Below are 16,025 nucleotides of genomic sequence, written 5' to 3'. Positions count from 1 at the left end.
TGGTGCATCCGTCTATACATCTAGCACATGAAGCTAGGATTGCCGGACTAGTTCATTACCGTTGGATGTATCCAATTGAAAGGTATGCCACTCACTAAATACTTATGTTTTATTTATTATTTATTATATGCTCCTAAATGCCACACTTTTATGGTTATAGGTTTCTTCTTAAATTAAAGAATTATGTACGGATTAGAAACTATCCAGAGGGTTCAACTGCAGGAGGATATATAGCAGATGAATGTTTGACATATTGTTCAAGGTACTTAAGTGATGATGTTCAAACAAAATTCAACGAGCCACCAAGGAATTTGGATGGTCCAGTAGGAGAGGGAATGATGACGACACTACAACCTCTTACATGGGAGCAAGCTCATCGTTATGTTTTATTCAATTGTGATATCATCAAGCCGTATATCAAGTAAGATAATGTATCTTTCATTTGATATATTTTAAACATACTTAAATGCTTTATATGTTTATGTATACTTTATTTTATATGCAGAGAACATGAGGAGTTTCTTTGTAGTTATGCTTACCATGGTTCAGCAAATGTATGGAATGAGGTTAAAGAGCAACATTTAACTTTTCATGAATGGTTTGAAGATCATGTTAATAAGTCAGTTGCTTGTGAAGATGTTAAGTGGTTATCTAGATGGCCTAATACTGTTGCTAGAAGATTTTCTGCTTATGTGATAAATGGATAGTTTGTTGTAGAAAGTTGTCAAAGAAAAACACAAAACTATGGTGTTGTGGTTACTTCATCTACAACCAGATTTAGAAGTCAGAAGGATGAAAATCCAGAAGTAGAAAATGTTACCTACCATAGAGTTCTGAAAGATATTATTGAGTTGGATTACTTTGGGCATTCCAAGTTTGTGTTATATAAATGTGATTGGGGCCCGGCCTTGAGGGAGTGCAAGGTGCTCAATCAAGCCGGGCCTCCAAAAGCTATGGGCCTCAAAAAAATTAACTCTAATACCCACCTCACTTAAATAAAAAATATGTGTTACTTCTTTACACGTTTGAGTTTTTTCTAGACTTTAGTTCTCCTATCTGAATATAAATCTGGTACTATCAAACCACCCCCAATTTGTATAATCACTTAAGCAGTCAATTTAAAAACCTATTTCATTGAAAGAATAACAACAATCATTTCCTTTTCACATAAACAATTCATTTTTCCCTTCCCCACAACGGATAAGTGACAAATCCAAACGACGCCGTTAGTAAATTCTATCTCTCTTTCGCTTAATTTTTTTGTATTTCGTTTCATGTTTAGAATCCCTTCTAATTCTGATTTTTTTAATAAAGCTTAGCTACACAAAAAAATTGCGCTTTAATTTTATTGGGGGCCTATTTTAAATAGAGAGTCGAGCCTCCTATTTCATAGGGACAGCCCTGATTAGTTTCAAAGTAAAAGAAATAAGCTAGGGTTGGTACTTGAAGAAAGATGAGAGGTACAAATGAGGGCAGGGCAGAAGAGGAAAGAAAGATGAGAGGTACAAATGATGGTAGGGCAGAAGTGGAAAGAAAGATCAGAGGTACATCTATTGCAGTTGCACTATTAGTTACTTTACGTTAACTGATTCAAGAATTTATATTTTAATATAGAATAATTTCTACTTGTCAGTTAGTTATTGCTTTTCATACTTAGTTCTAGTCTTCTAGATAAAAAATGTATTCAATAAGCATGTCAACTTATGAAAACAACTGGTGAGATTCTTATTATCATGTGTGCATAAATTTTGATTATTATTATCTTTAGTAGTATGAAACATTTTTATTTTATAGGTATGTAGCGAGAGGAATAAAAGAAGTAGAGCAATACATAGCACCGGAACAAAAACTCATGCAGAAATACGTGATGAAGAGGTAAGACTGTTATTGTGTTATGCAGTTTTTGTCTTGCTGCAGCAAAGCAACATTATCTTTTTCTTTGAAAAGAGAAACATGCACTTAGTGATCGAGCTAATGTTATATTTTTGTATAAATAGACGATGAAGAATCCTGATAAAAGAGAACCCTCTCGTGTGGAAATGTACATTATGACACATAAGCCCAAGAGGGGAAATCCAGTAAACGGCGACACCGAGAGAATTGTTGTATGATTCTCGATCATTATTATGTCAAACTTCTATATATTTAAATTTGTTGGATCTTAAATTTCGTTACACTTTTGATTTTCAATCAGAGCTTGAGGATTTTCTATCTTTACTTCCAAATGCATCAGAACAAAACTCATCTCGAGACGATATACTATCCCAAGTCTTGGGAAAAGACCGACATGTTTATGTGCGCACCTATGGAAAAGGTGTTGTAGCTTCTGACTTATGGGGAACCAAGTCTCAAGTTGAAATCCAAAAAACTATTGAGGAAGTTAAAAGGAATGCTCGCATTGAGATACTGTTTCTGCAAGAAAGATTGCAAAAGGAAATGGAAGTGAAATTAAAAGAGCAGTTAATTAGAAGCTTTTAAAGGAGAGTAGTTAGGCGGTTTAAACATTGTTTTAACTCAGATACACCAATTTTACCTGAAAATAGTGATCTCCAAGCTGATGCACGTTCTTTTGTTGAGATCAAAGAAGGAAAAGAAGAAAATGCTCATAAAAAGCTACGTGAGAAAGGTAATTCAAACAAGTTTCCATAGTGCATAGTTTCACTTTGTTAAATCACTCACGTAATTTTTTATTTTTTTTTGGCTTATTGTTTGATTATGATTTTTTTTTTTTTTTGATCAAGCTAAAAATGCAATATAAAACTCAGGAGCTGCCTGAACCACATACAATCAAACAATCTAAACTAAGACAACAAAAGAGAAAACCCCTGCCAATGGAGGTACAAAGACCATATCCAACAATGGCTACCACTAAGACTAGCTATACAACACTAGCTATGACACTAACAGGAACTGCTAATCAAAGAAAGCAAACCAGTCCAGCAGAACTAGTAGTATAAAAGAAAAAATCAATTATTAAAATAATACAATCTATCCCACTAAGATAGATTCAGCAACCATCTAGAATAACAGAAGTTGAACCCAAATAAGAACAACAACTGCAAGATATGGAACTTTCAACAAGACAATCACATATATTTGGGATTGCTTTTGATCACACCCTTTTTGGAACGCGTTTGTATGAGCTCACTACTAGTGTTTTGCTTGTGATGTCTGCCTCTTTTACTCTTCTTCACAATTTCATGTGGTGAAACTAGATGTTTAGATGCATCTGGGGAATGAGAGTTGTTATGAGCTTCGGAGTCAGTTTCAGGGTCCGATGTGCTATCAGTAGCATCGTTGTCCTCATCCTCCCAAAACTTACTCCAAGTCCTACCATCTTTCAAACATGCAGCAGAAAGATTTTTAGGGCCAACAGTGAAATGCACCTTTTTCTTATCTTGTCCTAATATCTCATCATGAGTGGTGATAGGGGTAATGATGGGCTGCAATGTGATGGTAGTATCAGAAAAAGGATCCCTAGCCTCACCAAATGACACAGCAGTAGCATTGGGGAATGACATCCTCCCAATGTTGCTACTCTGAGTTAGGGAAGAGGGATTTGTAATGGGGAAAGATTGCCTCCCATTAACAGGGCCCAAAAGAGGATTTGGACTCAAAGCAGCAATTTTAGAGTTCCTTTTTACCAAATTACCAGGATTCTCTAAGTTTGTGTTATGAGTCAATTTCTCCTTCCCTATGGAATTGTCTTCCAAAAAATAATTTCATTGCTTTCAGGAGCTGATATTTCACCTTCCTCAAAATCATCAGCTGAAACAAAAGGGGCCTCCTGAATGTCAGCATGAGCAGAGACCTTAGCAGACTTATTACCAATTGCTGCAATGTGAGGGTGTGCTTGTGCATTAACAGTTATAGCATCAACTGTATTGACAGGAGATTTAGCACTTTTCTTATTGGCCAAATCAGCTTTTGATTGAGCTCTTTGGTTTGATTATGAAGAAAATAATTTAGTTTGATTATGTACAAGTGTAGAATGACTGGGTAGCAAAGTTCCATTTGATTTGCGTAGCTAAATTGAATATTCACTCTATATTTTTAAATTGAATACTCAATTCAGCACAACATAACCATATTTTTATTGTACTCACTCACATGCTCTTTATCTTGAGGGATAGTTCTACGTTTCTTATTTTTGCTTAAAGGTTGTTTGTGATTGTATAGATACCTTATGGCTGAAGAGAGATATATATCATCTATACTGTTGTAATTTTTTGACTTATTGTAGATATTCTAACTTTAGACAATCTTGCTGAAGTTAAGCAGAAGAAACACACAAAGAGGTGAGTTCACTCCAACCATAATTACTTTTTTTAGTTTATTGTCAAAAATTTAAGGATAGACATATTAATTTTCATTTTAAAATTATATAGCAACTCAAAAGAACACAAGGCCAAAAAAAAATCAAATTTGAGAAAGATCATGATATGCTTGAGAATCCGCCGAATTCTTTTTTCTCTTATGGTAAATCTTCTTTGTTTAATATATTTTTTAGTTTTGCGTTATTTATTATTAAGCAAAAAATTTATATTTCAGGGAAAAGTTTGGCGAAAATTTTAAAGAAGTAGATCGAAATTCCGATGTTAATAATTAAAATGGTTGTTTAAGCATGGAACTCCATGAGTAATGAAGTAAGTCCTTTAGTATATTACAACACATGCAATGTGATCAACTTATGTAATATTTATCTTTTGAAATTGATTATATTATTTAATCAGGATAAACAACATTGTTTGGATAAAGCAGCTAAGCGCAAGGCAGAACATGAGAAACTTAAGAAAAAGGATTATATTTAATTGATTTGTGTTATTGAACTCAATTTCTAATAATATTCTTATTGTATGAATTATATTTGCTTATTCTTTTGGTATGTTTGATTGAATAGGCTGACTCCGGGATTGGTGGAATGCTTCACAGTTTGAATAATGGTAATTTTTAAGTTGCCTTGTTTTTTAATATAAAAATAATTGGTGTTAATATCTCTGGATTGCTTCAGTTTCATCATTTTGCTTCATGTTGATACTATCACTAATTAGGATGGTATTATTGCTTAGAATTCTGTTTGGGTTTTGGAGTATTCTGTTTTGTTGCTTAGTTCTGAGTATTGTTCTTTTTTGTTGATATCATTGCAAGTTTTTCTTTGTTGCTACCTGTGACTATATTATAGTTTATATGTGACCACTGTTTAAGCATGCATTATATTGTTTATTTTGGCAGGACAAAAAGTTGAATACTGTAAAAGGATGCGAGAAGATTTGAAGAAGAAAGACAAGGAAAAGAAATTTGTTACCTTAGATTCAAGCAGAAAACAAAATGAAAGGCTGATAATATGGTTGGAAGAATAAGAACAGTGCTATGGGATATATTTTTTAGAGTACATTGTTACCTTAGATGAAAACTTGTAATCGTTTTATTATGTAATTCAAATTGTTTTGCATAGTTCATTTTCATTATACAAGAATAAGAACAGTGAAGGGGGAGATTTTATTGAGTATGTAATTCAAACTGGTTATTAAAACTTGTATCTAATATTGGTTAATTCAAATATGAATGAAGTCTAAGCAAAGACAAATTTGGTAAATTCAAATCAATTTAGTTTAGACAATTTTGCGACACTTTTTACCACTTCTCAAAAATGATAAAGTAACACTTTTTTGTTGTTACTGGTGATACAAAAAATGATTCAATAATGTAACATTTGCGACACTTTTTGATTGTTACAGATAGTACTAGAAAATGTAATAAAAACTCTTTAGTAACACCGGCTTTACCAAAAATTGTTCAAGTGCTACTAGATTTAATTAGTAACATTTTTCTTGATTTAGTTACGATTGTCAAGTGTTACTAAATGTCATTATTATAGTAGTGTACATTGTCATGAAGGGACTAATTATCTGAACAAATTTGGGATACTAACTTGAAATTTCTTTATAGTAAGTTACACACTCTTACAAATTCATCTTCCAATTTGAAGTTTTACTCCACCTTCTTTTTTTACTAATATATATGTGTAAACATTTGCAATTTGCATGTGGACGTAAGAGAACTGCGACTTATGGTGGTGGTCCACCTCCACAATCATGCATAAATATTTCCCTTTTGTGGACACTATTAACTTTGCCTTTTCTTGGTTACCAAATGGACACAAGTACACACAACTTAAAATTTAATGCCATATTGATTAGTTAACCAACAACCAACAATCATATTCAACAATTATAGGAGTCATATAGGGAGATTAATTGACGAATACAGGAAGTAAAAGAAGGAACATAACATGTGTCTATGTCAGACACGTTCTAATTACATTCAATTAATTTTCTATTAATATTATTGGTATCAACACTCCGTGTCATTTTTATATCTTTTTCTTTGTCTGTGTTTCATAGCATTGTTATAAAAACCATATTTGAGTTGCAATTATTGTTGTCAAATTCTCAACTTAAATTCTAAAATTCAAGATTTTGCAACTTTATTCACCTTCAACGACTCAAATCCATGGTAAAATCCGAAAATAGGTAAAATCCTAGTAAAATCACATCAAAATGGTACAAAATTGTGAAATTCATACAAAATCCCAGGATTTTAAAGGGTTTTGAAGGATTTTGTCCATTTATTTAGTCATAGTCATTTATGTGTAGGTATTTTGTGGACTTTAAACCATATATTTAACACTATTTTTGTTTTTGCAAAATTCATCTATTTTGATTGCGATTTTACGATTTCTTACATTGATTCTACAAAAGTAGTTAAATAAAATCCTTCCATTTTGTTGTGAATTAGTTTAAATCACACCAATGAAAACTATGTGTGGAGCAAATTATAAACGCAAGCAAAAATAAAAAAGAGAGAAAAAACACAAGAAAATTGTTTTCCCAATTTGGTCCAATACTGACCTACTCTGGGGGAGAGAGCAGCTCTCTGTTCCACTATAATGATGAGTAATTTTACAAAGGTTTTCAAAGGTTACAAGAATCAGTCTTCAAACCTAATTCTACACAAAGTCATGAATCTCTTCCCGTGACCAAGATACTCAATCCTAATAGTGTTTGTTCAAAGTGAATCAATGGTAATTCAATTCCAACCTAGTGTTTGTTGTCAAGAGAAAAATCTACAAACCTTATTTTTGTTGTTGTCTTCTAATCCTTGTTTTTTCTCTCTCTTTTCATCTGATATAGGATCTGAGTTTATAGAGAAATATAACCTTAAAACTAGGAACAAATATTATGCAGAAAGCTAAGGTTTTATTTTTTCGCCTTCAGCGCTCCATCGTGCCACGTTGCGGCTCCATCGTGGCACGTTGTTTCCAAATACTTACTCCAGAAATTTCCTTCACAATCGTGGCACGATTCCTCTAGTCTTGGCACGATTTCTTCTGGCTCCTGATTTTAAGTTAACTCTCACATATTTTGATTGTGATTTTACGATTTTTGATTTCGCTCTTACCTTTCGACATGAAGCAAAATTCCGATTTTGACAACCTTGTTTACAATGAACTTATTTCCTTTTGTTAGAACCTTCCAGATTTTATGTTTGGATTTTTTTATATTTTTCAATTTTATAGCAATGTCCTTTTTTTTTTCTCTATTAAAGCACATGCTTATCACTTGTTTCTCAACCTCGTATCTTGCACACATAGCAATAACATTCAATAGAGAATTATCAAAAATGGGAAACTTTGCAAACAGAAAACCACATGCTGTGTTGATTCCAGCTCCATTTCAAGGACATATAAATCCATTGTTCAAACTAGCAAAACTTCTTCACCTTAGAGGCTTTTACATAACCTTTGTCAACACTGAATACAATCATAAACGTTTGCTCAAATCAAGAGGTGCAAATGCCTTAGATGGTATCCCTGGTTTTAGCTTTGAAACCATACCAGATGGTCTAACACCAATAGAAGGTGATGGTGATGTTAGTCAAGACATACCCTCTCTTGCTCAATCTATAAGAAAGAACTTCCTTAAACCTTTTTGTGAACTTCTTACAAGACTTAATCACTCTGCCAATGTTCCACCAGTTACTTGCTTATTTTCTGATTATTTTTTGAGCTTTACTATACAAGCTGGTGAAGAATTTGCAATCCCAAATGTTATCCTTTTTCCAGCCAGTGCATGTTTGTTATTGAGTATTCTTCACTTACGTTCCTTTGTAGAAAAAGGTCTCACGCCACTCAAAGGTACTAAGTTAAGTTTTTTTCATCACAAAGTATATATTTATAGAGAGATTAATTAATATTAACTTTGATACGCTACTAGTGTAAAATGTTTTACAGTGTCAGCAAATCACAACCAATCATATGTTTTACTTTAGAAGTAGTTACGATTAAAGTTGATATTTTCTATGATCTGACAATTATGATTTATTGAAAATGTAAAAAATCTTTACATTGACCGTATATATATATATATATATATATATATATATATATATATATATATATATATATATATGTTCGTGTGTGTGATAATCAACTTACTCCAAGACTTTGTTTGCGAGTTTGGAGGGGAAGGGAGGGGAAGGCTTGGGAAAAAAGGAATGAGCAAGTAGAAGAAATAGAGGAAAATGGGAAGGAGGGTTTTGGGGGGTTAACTTTTCTTCATAATACAAAACCCTCCTCATTTGGAGGAACTAAAAAATTGTATTGGAGGAGGGTTTTTGGGGGGGGGGGGGGGGGGGGGGGGGGGGGGTTGGAGGGTTAATAAGAATTCTTCAAATTTAATCTAAGTTGTTATAATATTTTTAAAATTAAAAATAAAGTAATCATATGCATTAATTTATCACTCTCTAAAAAACTACTCTTTTAAAAAATTTGAAAAATTTCTCTATTTTTCTTCATATTTTGCACCCCTCAAAGTCTTTCCTTTCCTTCCCCTCCAAACTCCCAAACAAAGCCTAAGAGTAACTCTCGATATAATTTCAGTTAATATATAGCTCAATGTAGACGCTAAATTTCAATAAAGCAACCGTCAAATTAAAAACTCTTATTGAATAGATGACCTCCACAAATTTGATCGATAAAACTTCAAAACTGAAATTTATGCTTCAATAAATGATTTCTATTCAATTTATAATACCTTATACATGTATGTTTCTTTCGAAAACAAAATATACATGTATTTTTTTTTTTAGGGAACAAAATATACATGTATGTATGACCTTCAAAGGGCCGTTTCTGAGATTCTGGTGGCCTACGGGCGAACCTATAGTTTGGGTCCTAACTAATAAGTATATAAAAAAAAATTGAATTCCTAAAGTGTGAAAATAATTTTCTTGAAGGTGATAGTTTTTAGGCTTAATTGCATGTTTGGTCCCTTATGTTTATTTTAGTTTTCAAGTTGGTCCCTTACGTTTTGAAAGTTTCAAGTTGGTCCCTTATGTTTATTTTAGTTTTCAAGTTGGTCCCTTACGTTTTGAAAGTTTCAAGTTAGTCCCTTATGTTTATTTTAGTTTTCAAGTTGGTCCCTTATGTTTATTTTAGTTTTCAAGTTGGTCTCTTATGTTTATTTTAGTTTTCAAGTTGGTCCCTTATGTTTTGGACCGACTTGAAAACTAAAATAAACATAAGGGACCAACTTGAAAACTAAAATAAACATAAGGGACTAACTTGAAACTTTCAAAACGTAAGGGACCAACTTGAAAATTTTTAAAACGTAAGGGACCAACTTGAAACTTTCAAAACGTAAGGGACCAACTTGAAAACTAAAATAAACATAAGGGACCAAACATGCAATTAAGCCTAGTTTTTATCATGTTAGGAAATGTACATTCAATTCTTGATATGTCCTTTTTCAATTAAAATGTATATGGTTTTAGCATTCCCTAATATACTTTTTACCTAATGAACTCCTAATTTTATATTTTGCGGCCCAAATTTTGAACTTATTTTTTCGGGCCTAGGGCGGTCGCCCTCCTCGCCCTGCCTCAGATACGGCCATGTAATCAAGCTATTAACTTTGCTACTTTTGATATGCAGATGAGAGTTATCTAACAAATGGATATTTGGAAACTAAAGTAGATTGGATTCCAGGTTTGAAAAACTTTCGATTGAAGGACATTGTTGACTATATCAGGACAACAGATCCAAATGATTTTATGTTAGACTTTGTAATTGATGTGGCTGATAAAGTTCATAAAAACTCTACTATTATTTTGAATACTTTCAATGAACTTGAGAGTGATGTAATAAATGCTCTCTCCTCTATGTTTCCTTCTCTTTACACCTTTGGCCCTTTACCTTTATTATTAAACCAAACTCCACAAATTGATCAATTGGATTCTTTAGGTTCCAACATATGGAAAGAAGATACCGAGTGTCTTGAATGGCTTGGATCCAAGGAACCAGGATCAGTTGTTTATGTGAATTTCGGCAGCCTTACAGTTATGACTGAAGAGAAACTGTTAGAGTTTGCTTGGGGTTTGGCCAGTTGTAATAAACCTTTTTTGTGGATCATTAGGCCTGATCTTGTCACTGGTGGCTCAAAAGTTTTGTCATCAGAGTTTGTTAATGAAATTTCAGATAGAGGCCTAATAGTGAGTTGGTGTCCGCAGGAGCAAATTTTAAATCATCCTTCAGTTGGTGGATTCTTGACTCATTGTGGATGGAACTCAACCACTGAAAGCATATGTGCTGGAGTTCCAATGTTGTGTTGGCCATTTTTCACTGATCAGCCAACAAACTGTAGACTTATTTGTAATGAATGGGAGATTGGGATGGAAATTGATACGAATGTAAAGAGAGAGGAGGTGGAGAAGCTTGTCAATGAATTGATGGTGGGGGAGAAAGGAAAGAAGATGAGGAAAAAGGCAATCGAGTTGAAGAAGAAGGCGGAGGAGAACACGAGACCTGGAGGTTGTTCATACATGAACTTGGACAAATTGATCAAGGAGGTGTTGCTTAAATAAAATCAAATTTAAATAATTTTTTATGCTAAGCAGTTCAACAATAATTGATTGATCTTCCCCTATTTAGTTTAATTGATGTAAGTGAACTCATCTTCAGCAAGAGTTCCTAAATTAAATGGTTTGAATAAATGCATATTGGATAATTATATGTCATGTATATTAACTTTATAATATGAAATCCTACCACTTTAATATGTAAAGTAGGGGGAATAAGAATTCTTTCACAGTATCTTGAATTTCATTATCATGTGAAGGATCCGATCCATTTTTTCAAAAAAAAAAAAAAAAAAAAAAAGAAATCATATGTATACTAGTTTATAGCTTTTAGGCAGAAATACTTTGCAGAGATTAATTGCTGAGCACTGACAGTGCAAAAGCTTTTTTACGCGTAGAATCCTATCAAATCACCCCACGTTGATATTTTGAGATATTTCAACAAGCAACCTAAACAATTGACATCATGATATGGTTTGATTAGATGCATGTATAAAACAGTTTTACAGCCCTCGTTAAAAGACAAGGGACAAATATTATTAGAGATACATAGTTTAGTTACAAGGAGCACTAGTCCTATTAGTATATATAGGTGTAACCTCCCCATAAGTGGGTTAACTTTCTCATTTGCAATATTCATTTTTCCATCAATACAAAGAATTGGTTAAGCTTTTCTCTCCTTCATCAATGGATGCCATGTTTCATAACATGGTATCAGAGCAAATTTGGTATCCTCCTTGAAGGATTTTTCCGCTGCATTTTCCCGAGAAAATCAATTTTCTCACTTTCCTTTTCTTCCTTCCAACTTTCTGATCATTTTTTTCCCTTCGTGTTTTCTCTGTTTTCGATTTCTTTTCACTGTTTGTTTTCTCAATCATTTCATCTTTTGTGTTTCGATTCTCTCGAGTAATTACACTTTGCAATTCCATTTCGCAATTCTTGTTCGATTCTGCTTCCCTTTCTTGATTGCGATTCAACTTCAGATTCAATTTCATGTTCAATTCGAAATACTTGTTCGAATTCTTGATCAATCCAAATTTCCAGTTTTGGAGTCTCACAATTCCGTGATTTCATTTGTTCATATTCTTGCGGTGATGATTCTGTTTTCATTGCACGATGTCACTGTTTGCGATTTTGTCTCGATTTCTTTTACGTCTTTTTCCCAATTCTTAGGGATTCATATTTCATTTCTCTGTTTTGGCTTGGATTTATCGTTTTGAATAACTGTTTCATGATCAAAATACTAGTGTTTGTTGCCATATATGACTATTGGTTCCAAGGTGTTTGTTGAAAGTCCTCAATGGAAAATAGATTGACATTGTGTTCAGATTGATATGTTGATTGTTGATAACACTGCAGTCTGTTCTGCTCCATCTTTACATTGGTTTATTTTGAGATGTTGATGTTGAACTGATGCATGCTACTGCTGATTGCTGCACATATTTCCCGTGGCATTCACCTTTCGTATGTTGATGAGGTCACCTTTGTTGGCACTTGTTCACTTTTGCGAGTGTTTGGAGTTGTAATCTTGGTTGCAATGTGCAATTTCTTGCACCATATTTGGCAGATTTATGTTAGTGGAATTCATTGTTACAACTAGTGGTTATTCATTACTTTCTTCAAAAGAAATTGTTGAGGTTGTTTGTGTTATTATTTCTGTTGAGATTTGATGCATCCAACTCTCTTGGAGTCTTAATTCTGCTCTTCAAGATCCTTTGTGTTACCCTTGGTGCTCACTTCCTTCTATTGGATCATGCCACCTTTTATACAACAGTGACCGCATTTTAGCATGAAGACTTTTAATTGGAGTTTGTTATACCCTAATTTTGGACCTAAAAATACTAACTCAATTCTTCTTTTCTTGTATTTCAAGTCATTTGATATGTCTCTGATCAATTACATCTTTCTTTGCATTTTATTTCAATATTATTTGCAAGATTCACATAGAAGGGTATTTTAGTCATTTCCTATGTTAAAATTTCTTTCAGTCTTTTAAAAAATTTGTTTGAGTCCTTTCAAATAGTTTGAATAAGTTTTCATTTCAATTCTATGTCAAAATCCATTTCAAAAATTGCATTTGAAGTCATTTTGAGTCAGTTTAGCCCCTAGGGGCATTTTAGTCTTTTCATGTGTCAAAACTCTGTTTAAACTCTTAAAATTGTCTCTGAGTCTTTTAATTTTGTTTGTATAAGTTCTTGCTTTAATTTCCTGTTAAAAATCCATTTTAAAATTTGCATCTGAGTCATTTTTAGTCGTTTTTAGCCCCAGGGGCATTTTGGTCATTTCACACGAAATTTCGGCAGAGAGAGGCTACTTTAAAGTACCTCATTTAGGTAATTGGTTCGTTTTAGTCCGTTTTGTCATTTTTAATCGTTTCACTTTACGTTATTTTTCATTTTACCAATTTTAATTCAATTTTATTTTTAATTTTTTTATTTTAGTCCTAAGAAACCTAAAAATTGCACTTTAGTCCTTTAATTCCTAATATTTGCATATTGGTCCTTTTTTGTTACATTTTTTTTATTTTTTAGCTCTTTAATTTTTAATAATTGCAGGATAGCCCCTATTTCGCATCAGGTTTGTTCTTTGTCCTTTTTATCAATTTTTGCAGGTCAGTCCTTTAAATGTCCAGAAATTGCACAAAGGCCCTCAAGCCAATTTTCAGTCCAGTTTCGAATTAGTTACAAGTCCAGACAGGTGGCAAGCAACCATTGGCCACCAAGGCCACATGGCAGCCTATAAAAGGAGCCAATTCATCAATGCAGGCCCAGAATCAATCACAACGTGCCAAATCACCACAAACAATTTCCCATTTCTCTCTCTTCTCCAAAATAGATCAAAATCGTAACCGTTTTCCCCAATTCTCCAAGAACACGAAGAACACAATGAAAAACCCTAAGTTTCCAGAACAAAGAATTGAATCAAATTGAGACTAATTCGCTGCAATTCTCAGAGATTCGTGTTCGAATCTTCATCATCGAATTGTTAGAACTGTAATTCAAGCACAAGATCGAAGAAATTGTGCGATCACAGTTCGAAGAAGTGAGAAGAAGAGAAATCGAAGCAAAATCAAACCAGTTCGAAGAAGAAGAGGATCAAGCACCGATTTATTTTCGGTTTCGAAGCTTACCAGAAGAATCCAAAAGCTCGCAAGGATCTATTTGTTCGAACCTCCAAGCAAATTCAGGTAAACACGTAAGACCTTCTCGTTTTTGGTTTTATTCATCATCGAAGGCTCGTGTTGAAAAATGAACGGTGAATCCAAATGAAAAGCTCGAAAAGGTTTGAACAAATTGAAAACCGAAACCCTAAAAATACAAAATCATGAAGATTCACCGTTTACTTTTCAATTCAGAGTTCAAATTCATCATTAGCATAGAAAACGAATCAGATTAGGGTTTCAGTTCCAAGGAAGCTTCAAAAATCCGAAACGTTTCGAATTTGTGAAGGTTTAAGATCAAATCCGTTCGAATCAGTGTAGATTGAAACATTTCGAACAACTTTCTTCAGAAAATATCAAGATCGAAACAGTTTCGAATGGTTTTTTTTTCAGAAAGTATCAAGAGATCCAAAATGTTTCGAAACCCTAAGGATCTGTGTTCGATCTACACTAATTCATGGAATCTTTGTAGTTTACGGTTTGAAAGTCATGGCCGTAATGAAAGAACGAGTGAAAAACATGAAACATGAAGATGAGAGAAGACGAGAGAAGATGAGAGAGTCTGAAGAGAAGAGAGAGAAAATTAGGGTTAGAAATGATTCAGACCGGTCTCCCCTACTTTTATACTGGAGTGAACCGAATTGGTTCATTCAAACCGGTCTGGTTCGCTCCTGAACCTTGAGTATCCACCGTCTGATCTAGGTTTTTAGGATCTGGATCAATCCAACGTCCCTGATACGTTTGGATGATCCAGGATCCATATTCCCTTGGGCCTGGACCTTGTTCCTTTGCAGACTTTCGTTTTTACTTGTTTTTTTGCTATCTCCACATTATTTCTTTGCTAATTGCACCCCTGTTCACTCAAAATTTCTTTTAAAAATTCCTAAAAATTTCCTACGTATTTTTGATCATTTTCTTGATATTTTTATGATGTTATTTTGTGTTAAATCTTGGTTAAAAATATGTGTAGCTTTTTTTAGTTTGTTTACTATTCTTGTCAAAATTTGTGATGTTCTTGTGTATCTTTAAGCCCAAAAATCCTTCAAGAGGTTCTAAAAAATGTCATATAGGCTTCTTATTAGTTTTTGTGATGTTTTGTGATGATTTTTGCACTAAAAAATTGATAAAAGAGTAATGTGTTGACTTTCTTGCTATTTTGTGATGTTTTGTGCTAAAAAGTTGGTAAAAATTGCTTGATCCTAGTTCCATTGTCTTGATGAATATTTGTGACCTATACCACTTGATTTTGTGAGGTTTTAGCTACTATTGGTATGTGTTTTCTTGCTGCATGTGAATATGTGTAGTTGGTTACTTGTTTTACAAGGCATAATAATGATTGTTTGTGAAAATAAAATGTTAAATGCATCTAGGAATGAGTCATAATCTTGTAATTTGAGCATGAACTTCCAATTCTCACATTTTGCTGCATTGAAACCCACTTTAAAATTGCAATAATGTGAAAATTATGAGTCATGTGCATCTTGGAGTATTGTGATTAGTTTCTAGTGTATCTTAACACTTTATATTGGTTTTTTTTTCCCACATTTGTTTAATACTCTCTTGCCTTATTGTTTTCCTCATTATATTTGGTGCTACTAACCCCTTTCATCTCATGTTTCATACATTTCATGAGCATTTCATCCTCCATCTCTTTCTCATCCTTTCATTTCTTTGCACTTTGATTCATAGCAAGGCTTAGAATGTAACATTTAGGAACTTTTGTACTTTACTTTTATGCAATTTTAATTTCTTGCAAGACCATAGAATGTATCTAGGCCAATGATGTAATAAGGACAATGGACTCTAATGATGTACACCGACACAAGCACCGACACATGCACACACCTCACTTTAGATGTATGGCTAGGATATGCATGTTTAGATATATGTTTAGGATTGTATACTTAGATGTATGCTTAGGATTTACACTTAGAAAAATCAATTTTCC

General features: G+C 33.3%; 1 protein-coding gene across 1 annotated transcript; it reads left to right on the top strand.

The window, feature by feature from the left end:
* Positions 1-7,631: 7,631 nt before the first annotated feature.
* LOC146912605 (7-deoxyloganetin glucosyltransferase-like) lies at positions 7,632-11,164 on the top strand. Its single transcript, XM_085722163.1, has 2 exons — positions 7,632-8,197; positions 9,995-11,164. The coding sequence occupies exons 1-2, from the start codon at positions 7,684-7,686 to the stop codon at positions 10,921-10,923; spliced, it is 1,443 nt and encodes a 480-aa protein (XP_085578289.1). The 5' UTR covers positions 7,632-7,683; the 3' UTR covers positions 10,924-11,164.
* The last annotated feature ends 4,861 nt before the right edge of the window (positions 11,165-16,025 follow it).

Source organism: Medicago sativa, chromosome 6 (genome assembly GCF_051527215.1).
Source record: "Medicago sativa cultivar Bolivia chromosome 6, Bolivia_mono, whole genome shotgun sequence".
NCBI classification, from domain to species: domain Eukaryota; kingdom Viridiplantae; phylum Streptophyta; class Magnoliopsida; order Fabales; family Fabaceae; genus Medicago; species Medicago sativa.
This window is presented reverse-complemented; position numbering and strand designations above follow the sequence as displayed.